The sequence below is a fragment of the Xiphophorus maculatus genome, chromosome 22, assembly GCF_002775205.1.
Source record: "Xiphophorus maculatus strain JP 163 A chromosome 22, X_maculatus-5.0-male, whole genome shotgun sequence".
NCBI classification, from domain to species: Eukaryota; Metazoa; Chordata; class Actinopteri; order Cyprinodontiformes; family Poeciliidae; genus Xiphophorus; species Xiphophorus maculatus.
The window spans coordinates 11,414,112-11,431,132 of record NC_036464.1 but is presented as its reverse complement, the minus strand read 5'-3'; the positions used below and the strand labels follow the sequence as shown (position 1 = coordinate 11,431,132).

Below are 17,021 nucleotides of genomic sequence, written 5' to 3'. Positions count from 1 at the left end.
CAAAAGCAAGACATCATGGCAAAACTAACTATTCAGCCTGGTTTTTGTGACTGTAGAGTTATTGCACATCTTACACTCTCCATCCCAGTACCCTGTCACCTATAGAAGTAAAAAAGCTTGATGTTTTAGAAATCGCTTATTATTTCTTTACATTTGCCCTATCTAAAACAGCAAGACAAAAAGAAGAAAACTGTAAGATAAAAGCTTTATTGGTCTTCTTTAAATGAAATGTAAAAACAGTATGATAAAGAAGGAAAAATGTTCCCGTATTTTCTTTAATACCTTTTACACATGTTAGCAAAAATGTCCCGAGCAACAAGCACTGAATTGTTTTTTAATTCTTACAGGATGCATGTAAATGCAAGCTCTTCCCTGGCTATGAATGAGTCTACATTGTGGTTGCATTTTCACTATAACATTATAAATTTATGTTTTGGGTACACAACAATGAAAACACTGTCCCAGAGAAAAACGTCTCAATTTGTTATGATGAAAACAGTAAAGCCGGTCACATTAAGACATTTACAAAGGCCGAAATGATAAGTGAGAGGAGATAAACTAAAAACTTTGAAGAGGAAACACGTCTTGATAAACAGCAGTCCTCAGTGACCTTTCTTTTACATTTTTCAGTCAGGATGAAATAGATTGAAGTGAGACCATGCTGTTGCTGCTGGAGTAGCGTCTGTGTGAACTAAGGCTCCTCTCACTCCCTCAGCAGAGTCTGAATGTTTTACTAAGAAAAGTTGGAAGAAGAGGTCTGCTGTGCAGGATGTGCTGGAAAAGTCAGTGTTTTTGTGAATTACATCTCCATAAGTGTCGCCCCCCACCGACAGTCTCAAATGGACTCTGACAGCACACTGCAGACATTGACAGAGAGAGAGTGATGCTGACAGTCTTAATTGCAGTTTGATGACTCTGGGTGGCTCAAAGTCAACACATCACCCACAGTCAGCCACAGGTGGAACAGTTCCCTGGGCTTTATCATTGTGTAAATACAGCAGTAATCTACATAAACACTGACCGCGCTGCAGTTAATCTCATTTGAAAGGTTTATTCACGTGTTACGTGGTCCTCTGCTAGTAAATTGACTGTGAATGATGTTCTGTGTAGATCTAACTGAGATAACGAGAGAAGTATGGAGCTTTGAGTCTGTGACAGAATGCAGCGCACAAGTTTTTTTCACAACAGGTGACTTCCCGGGTAATTCCAACTTTCCATTAGATATGATTTATGTTGTGTGTCAGTCATAACTCAGTGAAAACTGCCTCTGGAGTGGCAAATCATTTTCAGTGTATAGTGTAGCATGGACAAAACAGTTCAAGAAACAAGATAGAGCAATATTTATACACAATTGTGATTTTTTTTTTTTTTGAATGATGGGATTCAAAATAAAGGTGGAAAATGTGAAAATAGTTGAAAGATTATTTTCTTTACAAAGAATACATAATGGTTCCAAATTGACATATAATGTTCTTTTTTGGAGCAACAAAAAACTGAATAGGCTGGAAGTGCAAATACCCTTGACAAGCAACGTACAAATGTATTGTTTAGCAACAAACAAGTTAATAACATAAACTTACATAACAGCAAGACTAAAAGTCTACTTGAGTGAGTTTATGGTTCACATTGACCATGTACTTAATACTAAATCAACAATCTTTCAATTGTATGGATAAAATTACTCTTTCTGCTAAAATCCCTGCCATATTGGTAGTTCGATAAGAGGTCTAGTTTGCCTGTGTAATCAGAAAGTTTTGGACCCTTTGTTTTAAAAATAAAATGCAAAATCCAAAAGGTTGATAAATTTAGAGGTAAAACATTTCAGTTTGACTCTGCAAAAATATATGTATGTGTTTTCAATGAACTTACACCAAATAATCAAAAAACATAAATAAATAAAAGATGCAAAAATCAAGGTCAAAGTAATTCCCACTTTTAGGCTTTCATGCAGTGAGTAACTTTAAGAGAAACATCTAAACAAGAGCTGAGCCAGTACGTTTTCAAAGAACAGTTAAAAACATTAGTATTCACAGATTTAATATTTGATATAAAGTTAATTTACAATTACAAATAGGGCTTGCATTCTTAATCACTACATCGACTACCTACAACAAAGTGGTAAAGTTGTATTTTGATTATAATACATGTGGTTGCTAAAGCTCTTCAGAATTCAATTAATTCTTATAGTCAGAGTTACTGCTAGTCCCTCCTCCTCGGCTGAAATATTAATAAGACAGTCCATCTGTTCATATATGCCAGCAGTCCACTGACTTAATAACAGCTCCTAATTTGGATGAGGAAACAGTGACTATATCTCATTAAAAGAGTGGTGCAGTATTACTGTGGTTGTCATAGTAAGAAGTCGAAGGAATGGAGGAAGAGAAACTCAAAGCTCTATGGTATCATCTGTCTAGGAACTGCAAAGGAGTGAGGATATACACGTCATTCTTTCTCTCTCCTCAGATCTCTAAACATATGCTTCATAATGTCTCCAGAGTATCTGAAACTATCCCTGTAAATAGTCACACATGTAAAACAAAGCAGCGATGTTTGTTGATCTACCTGCTGCTTAAGCTAAAGTATGATTGGAAATCACAGAATAGCAGGCATGGGCTTGTTACTGGTATCAAGAGACACGATGGCTTGTCAAATTAGGGTTTCTAAACTATTATAATCTATGTTATGCTGTACAGTTCCCATGTTTAAAGCACTTCTGTTAAGATGCTGAAGAAAACAAGAGTGACCAGAGTAGCACATTGCTGCCCCTCCACCTTTTGTTGCTGCACACTGCTGGAATACATTCAAATAAAACAAGAATACATAATAATACACAATAGTCAAGGTGTCTAAGCTAAAGGAGCATTCAGCTTCTATGCACCAAAAATCTCAAACAAACTTCCAGAAAACTGCAAAACAGCTGAATCACTGAGTTCCTTTACATCAAGACTAAAAACCTCACCTGTTTATAGTTGTTTTTGAACTATAATAAATGATCCATTGACCAACTTATTTGATGTGCATCAATAATTTTGGTGATGGCACTCATCAAAATGTAATGTTTGTTTCTGGTTTCCTCAATTGTTTACTGTTAAGATGCTGAAGTTTATATGACTTTGTATTTTTGTGTTTTTTTGACATAAAGCACTTTGAACTGCATTGTTGCTGAAATGTGTGAAATTTACAAAATAAAGAGAATTCAACTTACATGTTGAATTCTCTTTTAAATATTAGTGTAGCTACAGTGAAATTGCTAAACTGTGGAATAACGTGTTTTTGGTTTTTTTTCCCCTTTAGAAAATCTTACGCCAGTTTATGCTTGCAGAATTGTTTTAGTGGAAGAAAGAATTTAGTTTCTCTGCTGTACTTGATTGCTTGTTTTCCATATTTGCTCATACCTGAGATGAAAAAAAAGTTGATTGAAAATAATCATTTGTGGCTTGTGATTTTTCGTGACCAAGTGTCTCAAGAAGAAATTCAATTCTGTGAGGTGAAATGTTCACATTCTCCTGGGTTTATGTTGCTCAAAATAAAGATTTCAGCCTCATAAGTGTTCATTACCACCTGGACCATGGTGCAAGTCCATGTGTCTCACTCTTAAGTTTTTCTTTCAGTTTTCTCAACATAACTGAGAAAAGGAAATCCAATCAAAAAGCTCTAAGGACGCTGCACCAGCTGTGTTAAAGTGCCATCTGTTGGCAGACAAAGAAATGATTTCCTATGAAAACAGACACATACTGCAGTGCAACAGGAGCTTAAAAATGGTCATTTTCTTGCAAGACTCATGTAACACCACAACCTCATGAAGCCATATGTGTAGAATGGGTTTCTCTTTTACTCCACCATGGTAGGATTATGAGATGACACAGGACTGTATGTTTTTCTGATTACTTATTCATAGCAACTGTCCATGCCTTAGCGTCAGTCTCAAATCTGTCTGTCTTTTTATCCCACTTTTGCTGTCAGTCACTGTCAGCGCTGTGCTCTGTTCACATGCAGAGGGAGAAGGGGGAGTGTTGCGTCCCTAGGGAAAAGGGAGAGAGAGGAGATCCCGTACGTATTTTCCTGCCATGACATTTACAATGCTGCCGTGTTACAGAGTCATTAACCGAGGCCTCCTCCCACAGGGTCAGCCAGGTGCCGAGGGGACTGGCGGTGCGAAAGGACAAAAAGTAAGTCACATCAATGTCAAATGTCAAGCATGATGAGTCCCTCTGTTTATGCTCCCTCAAACTCACTGTGCTTGGGTGCGGAAAGGGTGTAGACAAGTTCAAGCAGATTTACCGACACCTTGATTCAGTCTCCTTTGTGCTAGTTGTGTTCTTGGAATCTGAATATGTTGATTCTTGGAATCAAAGGTCTTTGAAATTGTATTGCATCAAATAATGAATCTGCAGGTGTGTATTACTTGTATGTCTCTTGTGCTCCAGTAAGCATGTTTCAAGTGATTTACTTACTGCTGGCAGATTGTGTAAACTCTGGGTGTGTGTAGTTGGGCTTGCTTTGTTCCTGTTTATCAGTGTACAACTTGTGTTTTGAATTAGAAACTGACAACTGTAAAAAAAAAAAAAAAAAACTACTTAACCTTGCTTTAAAAGCATCTAAAAATATATATTTATATTTATTTCTTTGTCTTTGTATATTATGAATATACACATAACCTGCATCTTAACTCGAGTCGAGCAAATTTCAATCTCGTAATCTGTTGATGACAATAAATCTTATCTTACCTTATCTTATATATTTTTGAATATTTTGAAATAAGACTCGAACGCAGAAAGTTGGTTGAGGAAGTCTAAATCTTTAACTTTATTGCATTTTGTCACATTTAAACTCCAAACTTCAATGCACTGTTTTGGGATTTATGTGATAGATCATGACAAAGCAATGCATAATTGAAATTCAAGGAAAATATATTGTGCAATTTTTTTATGTCAAAAGTATTTCTGACTCTTTATTTTAATATACCAAAAATAAAAACCCTGCTGCCTTCGGAATTCATCTAAAGATTAATATAAATCAAATCCCTCTTGTGTAATTTATATTGTAAAAACAGTGTGTGGCAGAACATATCAATCTGCAAACACTAACCCCGCCATAGTGGTGGCATCATCATGCTGTGGGTTGGCTTTTCCTCAGGATGGACAGGAAAGCTTGTCAGAGCTTATGGGAAGATTGATAAGGCTGACTACAGGGAATCTTTTAGAGGAAAATCTGAGAAACTTGAGAAATGATTACTAGAGAATTGGATGGAAATTCACATTCCTAAGGAGCAACAATCCCAAACACAAAGTATATGGCACAATTAACATGCTTCCATAAAGCTCCAATAAATATTTCCAATTCTGATATTGTCAGGACTCTGGGGTTTTGGGTTGGTTTTGCTTTTCATTTTATTTAGCTTCATGTTTTAGTTCACTTTAGTTTAGCCCTTCATGGTCCTTTTGATATTATTATTTGAGATACTTAGTGTAATTAGAATTGTCTTACTGCTTTCCTTATTTTCAGTCATTTGTAGTGTTTCTAGTTAGGTTTATTCTTTAGTTACCTTAGGTTCTGTCCTTGTTTGTCTGAGTCCATGTCAAGCCTTTTTTAACCTTCGTGCGATCTTAACATTCTGTTTACTCCCCTTGTCCTACGGGTCAAAAATGACCCGCCCTAACAAAAGCCCCAAAATAAAGCAGCTTTTGAAATCCAAAATCTATTTTGCATGATGAGACAATCTGATATTTATCAATTCAACTCAATTTAATTAATTTTTATCATGTATTTTGTTGTTACACAACAACAAAATACAAACTACAAAGACTTGTAGTTTACTAACTTTTTTGGATACCTAAAAAGCTAATATGTACCATGTCAAGATATATATGTTGTTCTACATCACTTCTCAACAAATAAAGATGTTCAGCTTGATATTTGTGAGAAAAAGTCTTCATTTATTAGTATGCTGTATGCCCTTAAATCATTATATGAATATGATATGAAGAATCCTTAAGCAGTTTTTTGTGATTAATCATTCATTGTTTATATGATTAGCAAATATGTCTTTGCAGGCGTGTGGGCATGTGTGTGAGAGGGTGGGTGTGTGTGAGGGAGAGAGACAGGGAGACAGAGAGAGAAAGCGAGAGCATCCTGAGAGGAGTTCTCTATTTCAAAATTAATTGAGTTTACATTTTATCCTGTTTTTATCATTTTATATTAGTTAAAAGTATGTCAATTCCATGTTACTAATAAACAAATCACTTTTTATATTCTTTGTAGACTTACGTACATCCTTACCTTATCACGACATACTGTCGCATGCTCCATGGTTGGAGTCAAAAGGATACAACAGAGAAACTTTGCTCCATTCTCTGCTATTTGCTGAAGTTTAACACCTTGCTGTTTCAGTCTGAACAGTCAACATGCCTCCATAGATGTCTGACTTCAGCTTTATTTACTTTATTGATTTAGAAAATAGTGAATTGAGTCTTATTCACTCTGTATAACTTCCAGTATGACCTGTGAGAGTTACCTAAGGCACCTTTGCTGATCAAAAGAAGAAAGAAGAGAGATTGAGTTTTAAGTTTTTGATCAGACGGTCAGGCCTGGTTAAACATAAAATTAGTTGACTCCTGTCAACAGTAAATTTCTTGGTTTCATGTCGAGCTAAAAATGAAAGTTGCCTGAACCACTAAAAGGCAAAAATGAGTTGTGATGCCATGAACTCCAATCCTGACCACTTAGCATAATCTGCGGAATTTGTGCAAATTTTTTCTGTCCTCAAAGTAGACTTTTCTCTGTCTTGTTGGTCCCAAGCTGCTATTTTACTGTCTTTTACCATTGCTTTTGATTACCAGCATGTAACTGTAATATGTCACCCACCACCACTATGTCTTGTGGCATTGAAGAGGTTATGTATATTTCACAGTTTCGTTAAAAGCAAACTGTGAATAGTTCTGCTGGTGGTGCAAAGAGAAAAAGAAAATATTCTTTATGTAGATTGGCACTCAAGGAATGAAAGAGAAACTTGCTGTTTTTAGTCCTCTCTTTTAAATGATTTACATTCTAAGCAGTCTAGTACACAACAACATTTCAGTCTCAATCAAAGAAATAATGACAGGCTCCTGAAGCAACGCTTCAAATTAAATAATTGACTGGTTTACTGAACAACCCTTAAGATTTCAGGATTTACATATTGTCTCAGAATATCGGCATGTCTTATATCTTCACACTGACGGGGATTTAAAGACTTCAAAAGCCCCCATTTGTGATCAAAATTACGAGTTTAACAGCAGTTTGAATATTTGGTAAACCACAGCATGTCCTCCCCGCATGCTTGTTAATTGTTCAGTATGGCACAGAGTACAAATGTGGTGCTTTCTAGTTTTGTTGGAGGGAGAACATTTCTGAGATGTAAATTATGAATTTGGAGGCTCCCTCCAGCAAGTGTCACAATTAAGAACTCTTTAAGGTTCCCTGGAGCTCCCTGTAAATCCATTGCAAAAAATATCATGAGCTAAGAACTGTAACCTTTCTTACAAGATTCTAAAGAAACATTACACGAACTCCAAAACACTGGTTAATAAATCAAGAAAGGGTTTGGGGGTATTAAGGGGAAATCTCCTGTGTTGTTTCAAAAGATCTGCAATGCAGAGCTACACACGTTTATTTTTGCTAATTTTATTGTTTGTAATCCTTGCAAGAAGTAACAGGCAATTTGTTTCTCTTGTTATTATCAGGGTGATGTTGGTCCCCCTGGTCCTCCTGGTTCTGTAAGTACAACTTTGGGATCAAACTCCACAACAGTTATTTTTTTCTTTCAATTTTACTTACGTTTTATTGTAAGAGTGATACATTGCCTAACCTTACACCAGCATGAGAACAGACCAAAACATCTCTGCATTAGCGAGTGTTGACCTGATACCATCTCGAGACAAAGCAGAAGGAATCACAAGGCAGAACAGTGTTTACCTGTGCTGCCACACCCCCAACATGCTACCATGTGACGGTGTAAACAATTTCCTCTCTCTTGAAGATGCTGTGGACTTACTCTGAAGTTATGCTTTGATTTGCTTTGTGTGCTGTGTATGAACAGCAGAAAAGAGTACATAAGAGCTTCAGATATGGAAAACCTTTTCTTTTTATGGCAGATGAGCTTTTTGTGTTCAATTTAACTGAGAAAAGCTTCTTTGTTACTTTTAAGTAATTATTTTCTCATTTCCAACAAGCATCTTGTGAAAGATCTTTGCTGATTGCAGAAAATCATTGAAGGAAAAAAAAGAAAAAAGAAACTCTGGCTCCAGATGATGGCTTAATTTCCTTCGTGATACTAGAAAGGCTTCATAGTGTGAATAAATTAGGGTCACTGGGCACAGATTGTTTTTTATGTTAATAATTGTAAATTATAGAAAATTATGTGGTTTGGGTAAGTGGAGCTTTCAGTTAGCAAGTAGGGACACATTTTTAGAAGAAACTTATGTCAACGTGAAGCTCTGGCAAGTACTAAAGGAAACACAAAGTGGCTGAATAGTAGAACTAATTTCTTAGATATTTAAAAGTAAAAGGAAAATATCGTGGGAGGAAACAATTAGGACGTGTAAGGTGGCAATAATATCACAAAAACCACTTGAAAAATGCTTTAAATGGTCAAATAAAAGCATGTTCTTGAAACCTTTGTTTCTCAAAGTGAGGGTTTGGCATTTTGATGACTTGTCTGCTAATGGTTTTTGTTCTGAAGAACAGCTGTATATTGAACCTACTGAAGGGCTTGGACAAGAGCTTGGAAACAAAGTTTGATCGCTCTCATTCATATTCTTATTTTCCCTGCTTGTTAACGAGCAATTCATATGGAAATGAGACATGTTAATTATAGATCGAAGAAATATTGCTTGCTCTCTTTTGGTTTCACTGGTTCCGATCTTACCAAAGAAAAGGCAGTTCATTTAATGGGAGAGAGGGTTTGGAAGGCTTTATAAAGCACCTGGGGTTTAGTTAGCAGTTTTTGCCTGGCTATAAATGAAAGGGTTGAGCATATGAACATTGTTGTTTAGTGAGGTGTTTGCCTCTATAGATGTGCAGTGGAGAGGGAGGCATTAGTCACTTGATAAATGAGTCTGTTTGAATATTTTAGTATACCGGTCTCTGTCTGTGCTCTACTCCTTCCCACGGCAGATAATTTTGGCAGTTACACATTGATTTCCCTTACAAAGCAGAAGCTAGGGTTCACATCATTACCCTCCCTTCATAAAACTTCCGTGCCTCTGTTTATTAGTGACAAGGAGGGGAAGTCGACTCACAGGCATGCTCGGCCATCACATCAAGCAATGCCCTTTAAGGGAGAAAACAGTCCTCTTTTTATTGCTCCACCTCTGAACACTGGTGTTTTATAATCTGTGAAGCCAAATCTATTATGCCAATTTATGTTAAAAGGAAATGGCCCTCTGCAGGACAGCCCTGTTCTTGCAAGAAAGCTTTTGACGAAATTTTGTCAAATACTAATGGCAATCAGGCTTTGTTACATATCTGAGGACAAAGGGGCCTCTTTGTTTTCTAAAAGCAGGTAAAGACTAACTGATTATGCCACCGGGAATCAGCACTTGCCTGGAACGCTTCTGCTAAAGAGAACCATTCATGTCAAGTTCATAGAGCTTGTAATCAAAGAAATGATCAGATAGGGCTCAAAGGCACACTTTAATCAGGAAAATCGGAACCATACAGATGGAACATAAAGTGTCTTAAAAAAGACAATAAAAGCTTCACAAAATTTACATCTTATGAAAGCAGCAAGATATCACCAACATATGCTAGATATGGATCAACTTATATTCTACAATCTATATTGTCTTGCAAAGTCTGAAGTAGCCATACTTGCATAGAGTTAGGGTACATATAGCTATCAATGGCAATATTGTGCCATTAATTGCAACAATGTCTTTTTTTTTGACAAATTGTTTGGATTGTTGAGCTGTACAATAAACAAGGTTTGTAATGATAAAAAAATACAAGCTAGTGGTCTAATTATACATGTTATATTTTCTAATTAAACTCTGAATCAGTGAGTTAGCTCCAGAGAGTCGTTTCCCATGTTTATGTAGACCTGCTTATTGTTTATTGGCAGTAACTACCAGATTTTTGAAGACCATTTCCAGAATATTGTGTCTTTTATTACTTGTAGGTGATGACAGCTCATGGGTTAAGACAGCTCTCTGGAACTGTAAGCAAACGTGTATGCAATACATATTTTGTGTGTCTTAATCCGCCTTCTTATTGTCTCATGTTCTCTGTTGAAGCTGCACCAAATACATTACCCAGTTATATTTTTGATGAGGTGTGTTTTCTCTTGTTTTTCAAGGATGAAAGAGCCCAGAAGGGTGAGAAGGGAGATGAGGTAACTATTCTCCCTTGTTATTGCTTGCTGAAGAAAGCTGTAGTGTGATTCAACTCTTGATTTTCAAGCACTGCATCCTACACCACAGCATCAATAATACTTTACATTCCTTATGTAATGTCAACAAAAGTGTCATTGACATTTGATTGTGAAATAACAATTGATCACCTGCTGTTCAGATGGAAGGTTTTATTGCACCCCTGTGCTCAATCGAAAGCACAAAGTAAATTGCAGAATAAAGCGGCTTGGAGTTATTGTTTGGATCCAAGAAGTGTAGATGCATCCACTTCAGGCCAGAAAATTATAAAAGCCTCTGATGCAGCTTTTGACCAGACATCAAAAGGCATCTCCATATAATCCACATCATAAATATTTAGGCAGTAGTTCATTTTTTATCTTCAGGGTTTTTATATGTGACCGCATTCTGAAGTAAACAATATTAAAGGGCCCCATCTGAACTTCAACTGGAGTATGTTTATAAAAGTGCTGTGTTTGATAGGGAATCATTGTTAAAGTACAGAAAATGTCACGTGTGGCTCAGAGCTGATAGAAAGTTAGGAATCAAGAGCTTCTGATGTGATAGAGAAAATGATATAGAGGATGCTGAAATAAGAAGCAAGATCAAATGTAACACACAAGAAAATTGAGAAAAAAAAAAAGGTCAAAGAAAACACAGATTAACCTCACTGCCAGTAATAAATGTTTTTCTTTTCGCAAAAGAAACATAAAGAACACACACCAGCTTATTTTTTTATCAAACAGCTGCATAGGTGTCAAATGCATTACTCTGAAAACATCACCTTGAAATCAGAGTCAGACAAAGGCAAGAATCGAGCACACTAATTGATTCAAAAGAATACTAAAGGACTTCTTGCAAACAGGGGGTATCACAATTTCTTTGTAAAGTTTGGACCTAGATGCGCTAAACCTAATACACAGATAACCCAAAGCCATACCTTTTCTGTTAGTGGTCAAAAAACAGACACACAGAGAGGCAAACACAACAAACAGGTGTTAAAGAAAAAGGGCAGAAGAAGACCAGAGAGTTCAGATGATCAAGGCCACACAGGAACGCCATGAAGCAACAGAAAAAGAAAAAACAGGGCTCAGCAAACATTTTTATAGAACAGAAAAATTGGTAGCAGTCCAGAGGTGAACAAAGCTAAAAAGATGTGGTTGGGGAATAAAGAACAAGACCTTATTTATACTGATCTCCTGCAAAAATAAAGCCACTTACCTAACATACTGTTAGTGTAAGTCCTGTGAAACTGAATTACACAGGAATTACAGCAGGAATTTGTTTGCTTAGCCTTAACAACAAAAGCGTAACATTTTTAGAGTTAAGAGTTGGAAATTTGATTTAGTCAAATTATTACATTCTTTAGGATGTATTCTGAATCCTAAAGAAGTCACTAAGGATATTGCAAATGCAATCAAATTGAAGGTGTTGTGACGAGACATCTCATTTACTTTAATACTAACTAAATTTGTAAATCGTAATGTATAAAAACTGTGTATTTCCAAAACAGTACTTACAGTTTAAATAAAAACACAAAAATTAAGAAAATTTCTGTTCAGTCATTTTTTTCTTCTAGAAATAATGCCAGTGATTCACACACTTGGGAAGTCTGATAATTTCCTCTGAAATGATGCTTCATTTTTAAGGAAAATACTCATTTGCTTAATGCAACCGTGTCGGTGATATCTGTTCCATGAAAAACTGTACAAATCCTCTTTTCTAATACCAAACACCTTGTACTTTTTGATGGAAGCAGTTTGATGGTGTGTTGACATTGTCCTCCCTATTAAAAAATATTTGACTCAAAGCTATCCAAATTCAGATAAGATTCTGCAACCAGTAGCAATCCCATATCACTACTGTTTAGGCCTTTTTGCGCTGCTGGGCCCGGCCTGGCCCGGCCCCCGTCAGCTGGGCCCTGTTGTACACCCACGCTGGGTGTTTTTGCATGGTGCAGATTGCCACCTCAAAAGTGGGCATCATATCAATTAAATTATTGTTGAAGTTACCTAGGCCGTCCTCTCAGGAAGGAACACTTTGGTTCCTTGTTGCCATGTTATCATTTAAAAACTTGCAGATTGAAATGGATTATGACATTAATTTTTTGATGCCGGATAACAGACCTCAAGAAAACCCAAAATACTCTTGAGAGATCCACCCCCACAGCCAATGCACCAATCAACAGCTGACTTCAAACCAGCCCTGGCTGGCCAGCCCGATGGGGATCTCAGCTCTCAGGGTTCCAGAAAGAGGGGTAGGACCAGGGTGGAAGTGTTTATGTAAAAACTCCGAACCCGGTTTTTGAAACCCGGCTGGTCAGTGAAAAAGGGGGCTTTGGAGACCAAATTCTATCATCCAAGATGCCAATGCATAACAAGGGCTACCTCCAGAATTTGGGAGTGAAGTTGATGGAATGACCTTCCTGCAATCCTAACCTCTGTTTGTGCCAGATTAATCTACACAATCACATTGAAAAGTCCTTGTTGAGGAATTGACATGCCACTCTACAGTAGTGCGTGACCACACTGCTGACCACTAGGAAAAAGAAATGCCAGTATAGTTCTCCAGCATATTGCTTCTTTCTTCAAACTTCATTACACTGAAAAAGTCAGTCACAAAATAGCCTGTTTAGTGTTGGCAGAGAGGATTTGGTTGCATTTACAGTATTAACACTCTTGGTAACAAATTGGTTTTACCAAAACCACTATAGAGCATTTGTTGCCACTAAAATATTTTTCCAATGTGCTACTTTATTTTATAAGCTGGTGACACATTGCAGAAACATTTAATTTGTAATGGGCACTTTTTTATTCCCCGGGTATAAACATGACACAGAGGCCCATTTCTTTCAGATGCCGGCCATGAGGCAGAGAAAGAACCAATATTTTTATTTTGCCTTCATTCACAATGAGTAGGATGGAAAAACAAGTACAACAGTGTTCAAAGCTCACTACTAGGGGACTGCAGGAAAGAAGGGAGGTGGTCTTGAGGTTATTTTGTCTCCATGACAACCATTAGATTATCAACATGCCACCTGGTTGATGGAGAATAATACCAGAAAAAAAAAAAAAAACATTTTCTGTCCTGCAGTCCCAAAGATATCCATGTATTTTTTTTAATATGCATGGACCTCAATCAGAATAATTTGTTTTGGTCAGATAAGATGATGTTTGAGCTTTTTTGCATGTAAAATAAAGACAATTTTAAATAGAAATCTGATAGGTCTTGATAAAAAGCATATGGTAAAAGCTGGGTTGGTATGTGATCTTTAAACAGGATATGACATAAAACATATTCTCTGAGGCTATACAACAACCTCAGAAATAGTTCACCAGAGATAAAATCTACCTTTTTTGGTGGCCGTCTCAGTCCCCAGAACTAAATCCAATAGAAAACTTTCGTGAGAATTAAAACAGACGGCAGCATAAGGAACAATCCAGGACTCAGGATCTCCCAAAGATGAGAGTTTTCATCTTCACAAGATGAGAACTTGTGAAGATGAGTGTTCCCTATCTCATCTTCACTAGGGGTGCACATGGATGAGTTTTCTCCTGAAGGGCGACAATGTTCTATGCTATATTACATTCTATATAGTGTGCAAAAGATGGAAGATGTTCTGCAGTATGGTGAACATTTGTTTGTTTGATTTAAATGAGGTTAAAGGTTGTAAAGCAAGAATAGAAACTACTTTTGATTTTATTCACATTCACTCTACAGAGACTTCACTCTTTTTTCTTGCCACTAATAGCTGTAACACAAAAACTTACTTCTTGAAAGTCCTCATGGAGTCTTTTTAAAGCTCACCATCATCCGGAAGACGAATGAGTTGCTTCACTGTGTTGTTTGTGCCTGTGCTGACAAAGGACACCCTCCTGTTTCTTTACCTGTCTGCAGGGCGGGAAAGGAGCTCAAGGACTGCCGGGCCTAAAGGTGACTTATTGAGGACTTCGCTCTGGCACTAAATTCTGAACATCAATATCCACTGCCAACAAAATAAGGCTCAAAAGACCTTTATATCTGTAAAGAACCATTGTAGTCTTTCTCAGGGATTGAGTAACTATACCAGAAGGTTATAGTACTTTAGGTTTATAGACTGTTAAAAGTCATTTTACTGTGGAGAAAACTCTTCCTTTGACACAAGTTCTCAGATGAGACCATGAGGTATGTTTTTGAGCTGTCATCAGTCGTCTCATCCATTTCCTCTTCAATATGTTTCCGAAAGGTTTAAGAAATAATGTTTATATATACAAAAAGTTCTAATACTTTTTGATTCAAAAAGGAGTCACAAATAAACACATGATTTCTAACAACAAAGCACAAATACCAATATGTCTGTTTTTCTTTTCAAATTTTCCTTTTCCCCTTTTCCATCTTATTCCTGCTTTGTGGTGATGTAACAGGGAAGCATGGGACCTCCGGGACTGAAGGGAGATCAAGGATTGGAGGTAAGCCTTGGATCTAAGATTTTGCTGTGACACGCAGGTAGTTTTAATTGTCATGTTTTGTGTGAAGAATTGTTACATTTCTTTGAGGAGTGGTTTTGTCAAGGGAAAATGTCTTCATGAAAGCAATGCCTTGCAAAAACATTTCAACAACCCATGAATCTTGGGAAATGTCATCTTACAACCAACAACCTCAAGACATTTGGGATTTCATAGGAGAGATCACATAGGATAGTGTTTAAATCCATTTGGTTTGTAAAGGATTCAAGGGTTTGATAGACAGCATCAGGTAACAAACAGTATCATAAAAATCAAGGAACTCACACCATTCAAGTTTGTAGTAGTTTAAAGGTGTGTTCGTATATAGAACAATATGCAAGGCTTTTTGGATACTTCAGAGGATTCTTCCATCCATCTAAATATAAAAAGAGTCTGGCTCAGTTGCACACGTACTGAGACACGGTCATCATTTATGAAAGAATGGCAAGAAGAAAGCCATCTCAGAAAAAGAAGTCATAAGAAGTACATCTTGGACTTTGCTGGAAGCCTTGGAGGGGACACATAAAATATGTGGAAGAATATATTTTTTCCACATAGAAGAACACACTTTCTTCTACACAAGAAGGTGTGTTATAATGTGTCATAATGGCCCAATCCAAGTCTAGAACTTAACCCAATGGCAAATTTATAAACTTTTTTCACAGACTCTTATAATCTGGCCAGGTGTGCAGAAGCCGATAGAGATCTAAAAGTTGCAGGACCCCAGCCTTTGAGGATTGGAGTTTGTCTCAGCTATTATTCCAGCACAAGTTAATTCTGCAGTATTTTAAGGGGGCTGAATATAAACGCACACCACACTTTTCAAACTATTAGTTTAAAAAAATTTTCAAAAAAGTGAAAACTTGCCAAAAATACTAAGTTAAATTCTACCAGTTACATCAAACATCCTTAATGCTACTCAGGACCGTGACTCTATCTCCATTTATCTCTAGTTCATTAAAAAAATACATGGTTTTGGACTATAGCAGGAAACCGGAGTACCCAGAGAAAATCCAAGAATGCATCTGACAGCAGTGGGAAAACATGCAAGCTACACATAGAACTCACTTGTCTGGATTTGAACCTCTCATTAGTTTAGCAAATTCCACATGGGAAAGATTTCACACACTGAAAAATGATCTTTAACATTAAATAAAACGTAGAAACTCCTACTTGCCAGACCTACAATGTAACTCCTCTGCTTAGGGATTTTCTCAACTAAGCTGGGCCATAAATGCTGGGCCAGATAGTATTTAGTTAAATGCAAAAGATAGCCTAAAGTGTTGTTTTTCGCCTTATACTTTATCAGGGAAAACAAGGTCTACCTGGATCCATTGGGCTCCCTGGACTCCCAGGCGATTCCGTAAGTAGTCTGGCACTAAACAGCAGCACTTAATGTCAAGCTTTTCTTTTCCCCCAGTGCCTTATCTGTCACCTTGCCATATCCTTTACTCTACTAACTCATCCTGTCAAGGCAAAAGAGAGAGATACACAGATCAACCTGAACAGGCAGAAATCTAGAACAGGTCAGGAGAAAAAGTCCAGATTAGTATTTTTTATTTCGTTTTATTTTTTTTACATAGACGATCAGTAATCAAATTTAAGAATTAAGTAGTGGAAAGAGGCAAATCTAAGCGCTTTATGCCAGCGACGGAGGCAGCAGCCCAATCTGTTCTCTGCACCTGCTTCGGTAATGAGCATCTGTCTTTATTCAAAACCAGGGAGGGAAAGAGGCATTTCATAAATCCTGGCCAGGGGAAGTTTTGTTGGAGCACAGCTGCCCGCTGAAGCAGTGAGGAGGAGGAGATAAATGTGTGTGGGGAGATGAAGGCCTGGTGATAGATGCGTCTCTTTTTACCACTATTTACAGGGCTTACCAGGGGAGCCGGGGGTGCCTGGGAGAGATGGCCTGAAAGGAGAAAAGGTAGGTAAACATCAAATCAAGCTTTCACCTCAAAGACAAATATAAACCAAAGATCTTTTATCACAACTTGAACATGCTAGACAACTTGTGCAGACACATTTCAGATTGCTCGTCCTGCACACCAGCCTCAATTACATTGTGGCTTTATGTTCTCATGCTGGATTTCTTTCAGCGGAAGAGCTGAAAGCAGCAAAGTAGGAAAGTGGAAAAGTGTGTAGTTTAAATTTA

The 17,021-nt window shown here is 37.2% G+C and overlaps 1 protein-coding gene across 3 annotated transcripts in view; it reads left to right on the top strand.

The window, feature by feature from the left end:
• col19a1 (collagen type XIX alpha 1 chain) overlaps positions 1 to 17,021 on the top strand; it is a 127,074-nt gene that overhangs the window by 65,989 nt on the left and 44,064 nt on the right. For 2 of the 3 annotated variants that reach the window (XM_023328030.1, XM_023328032.1), the window contains exons 15-23: positions 3,997 to 4,050; positions 4,125 to 4,169; positions 7,722 to 7,754; positions 10,157 to 10,207; positions 10,334 to 10,369; positions 14,283 to 14,318; positions 14,789 to 14,833; positions 16,179 to 16,232; positions 16,740 to 16,793. In XM_023328030.1, the coding sequence (XP_023183798.1) occupies positions 3,997 to 4,050; positions 4,125 to 4,169; positions 7,722 to 7,754; positions 10,157 to 10,207; positions 10,334 to 10,369; positions 14,283 to 14,318; positions 14,789 to 14,833; positions 16,179 to 16,232; positions 16,740 to 16,793 (408 nt within the window). The remainder of the gene's footprint in view (positions 1 to 3,996; positions 4,051 to 4,124; positions 4,170 to 7,721; positions 7,755 to 10,156; positions 10,208 to 10,333; positions 10,370 to 14,282; positions 14,319 to 14,788; positions 14,834 to 16,178; positions 16,233 to 16,739; positions 16,794 to 17,021) is intronic. The other variant, XM_023328031.1, reaches the window with a different exon arrangement.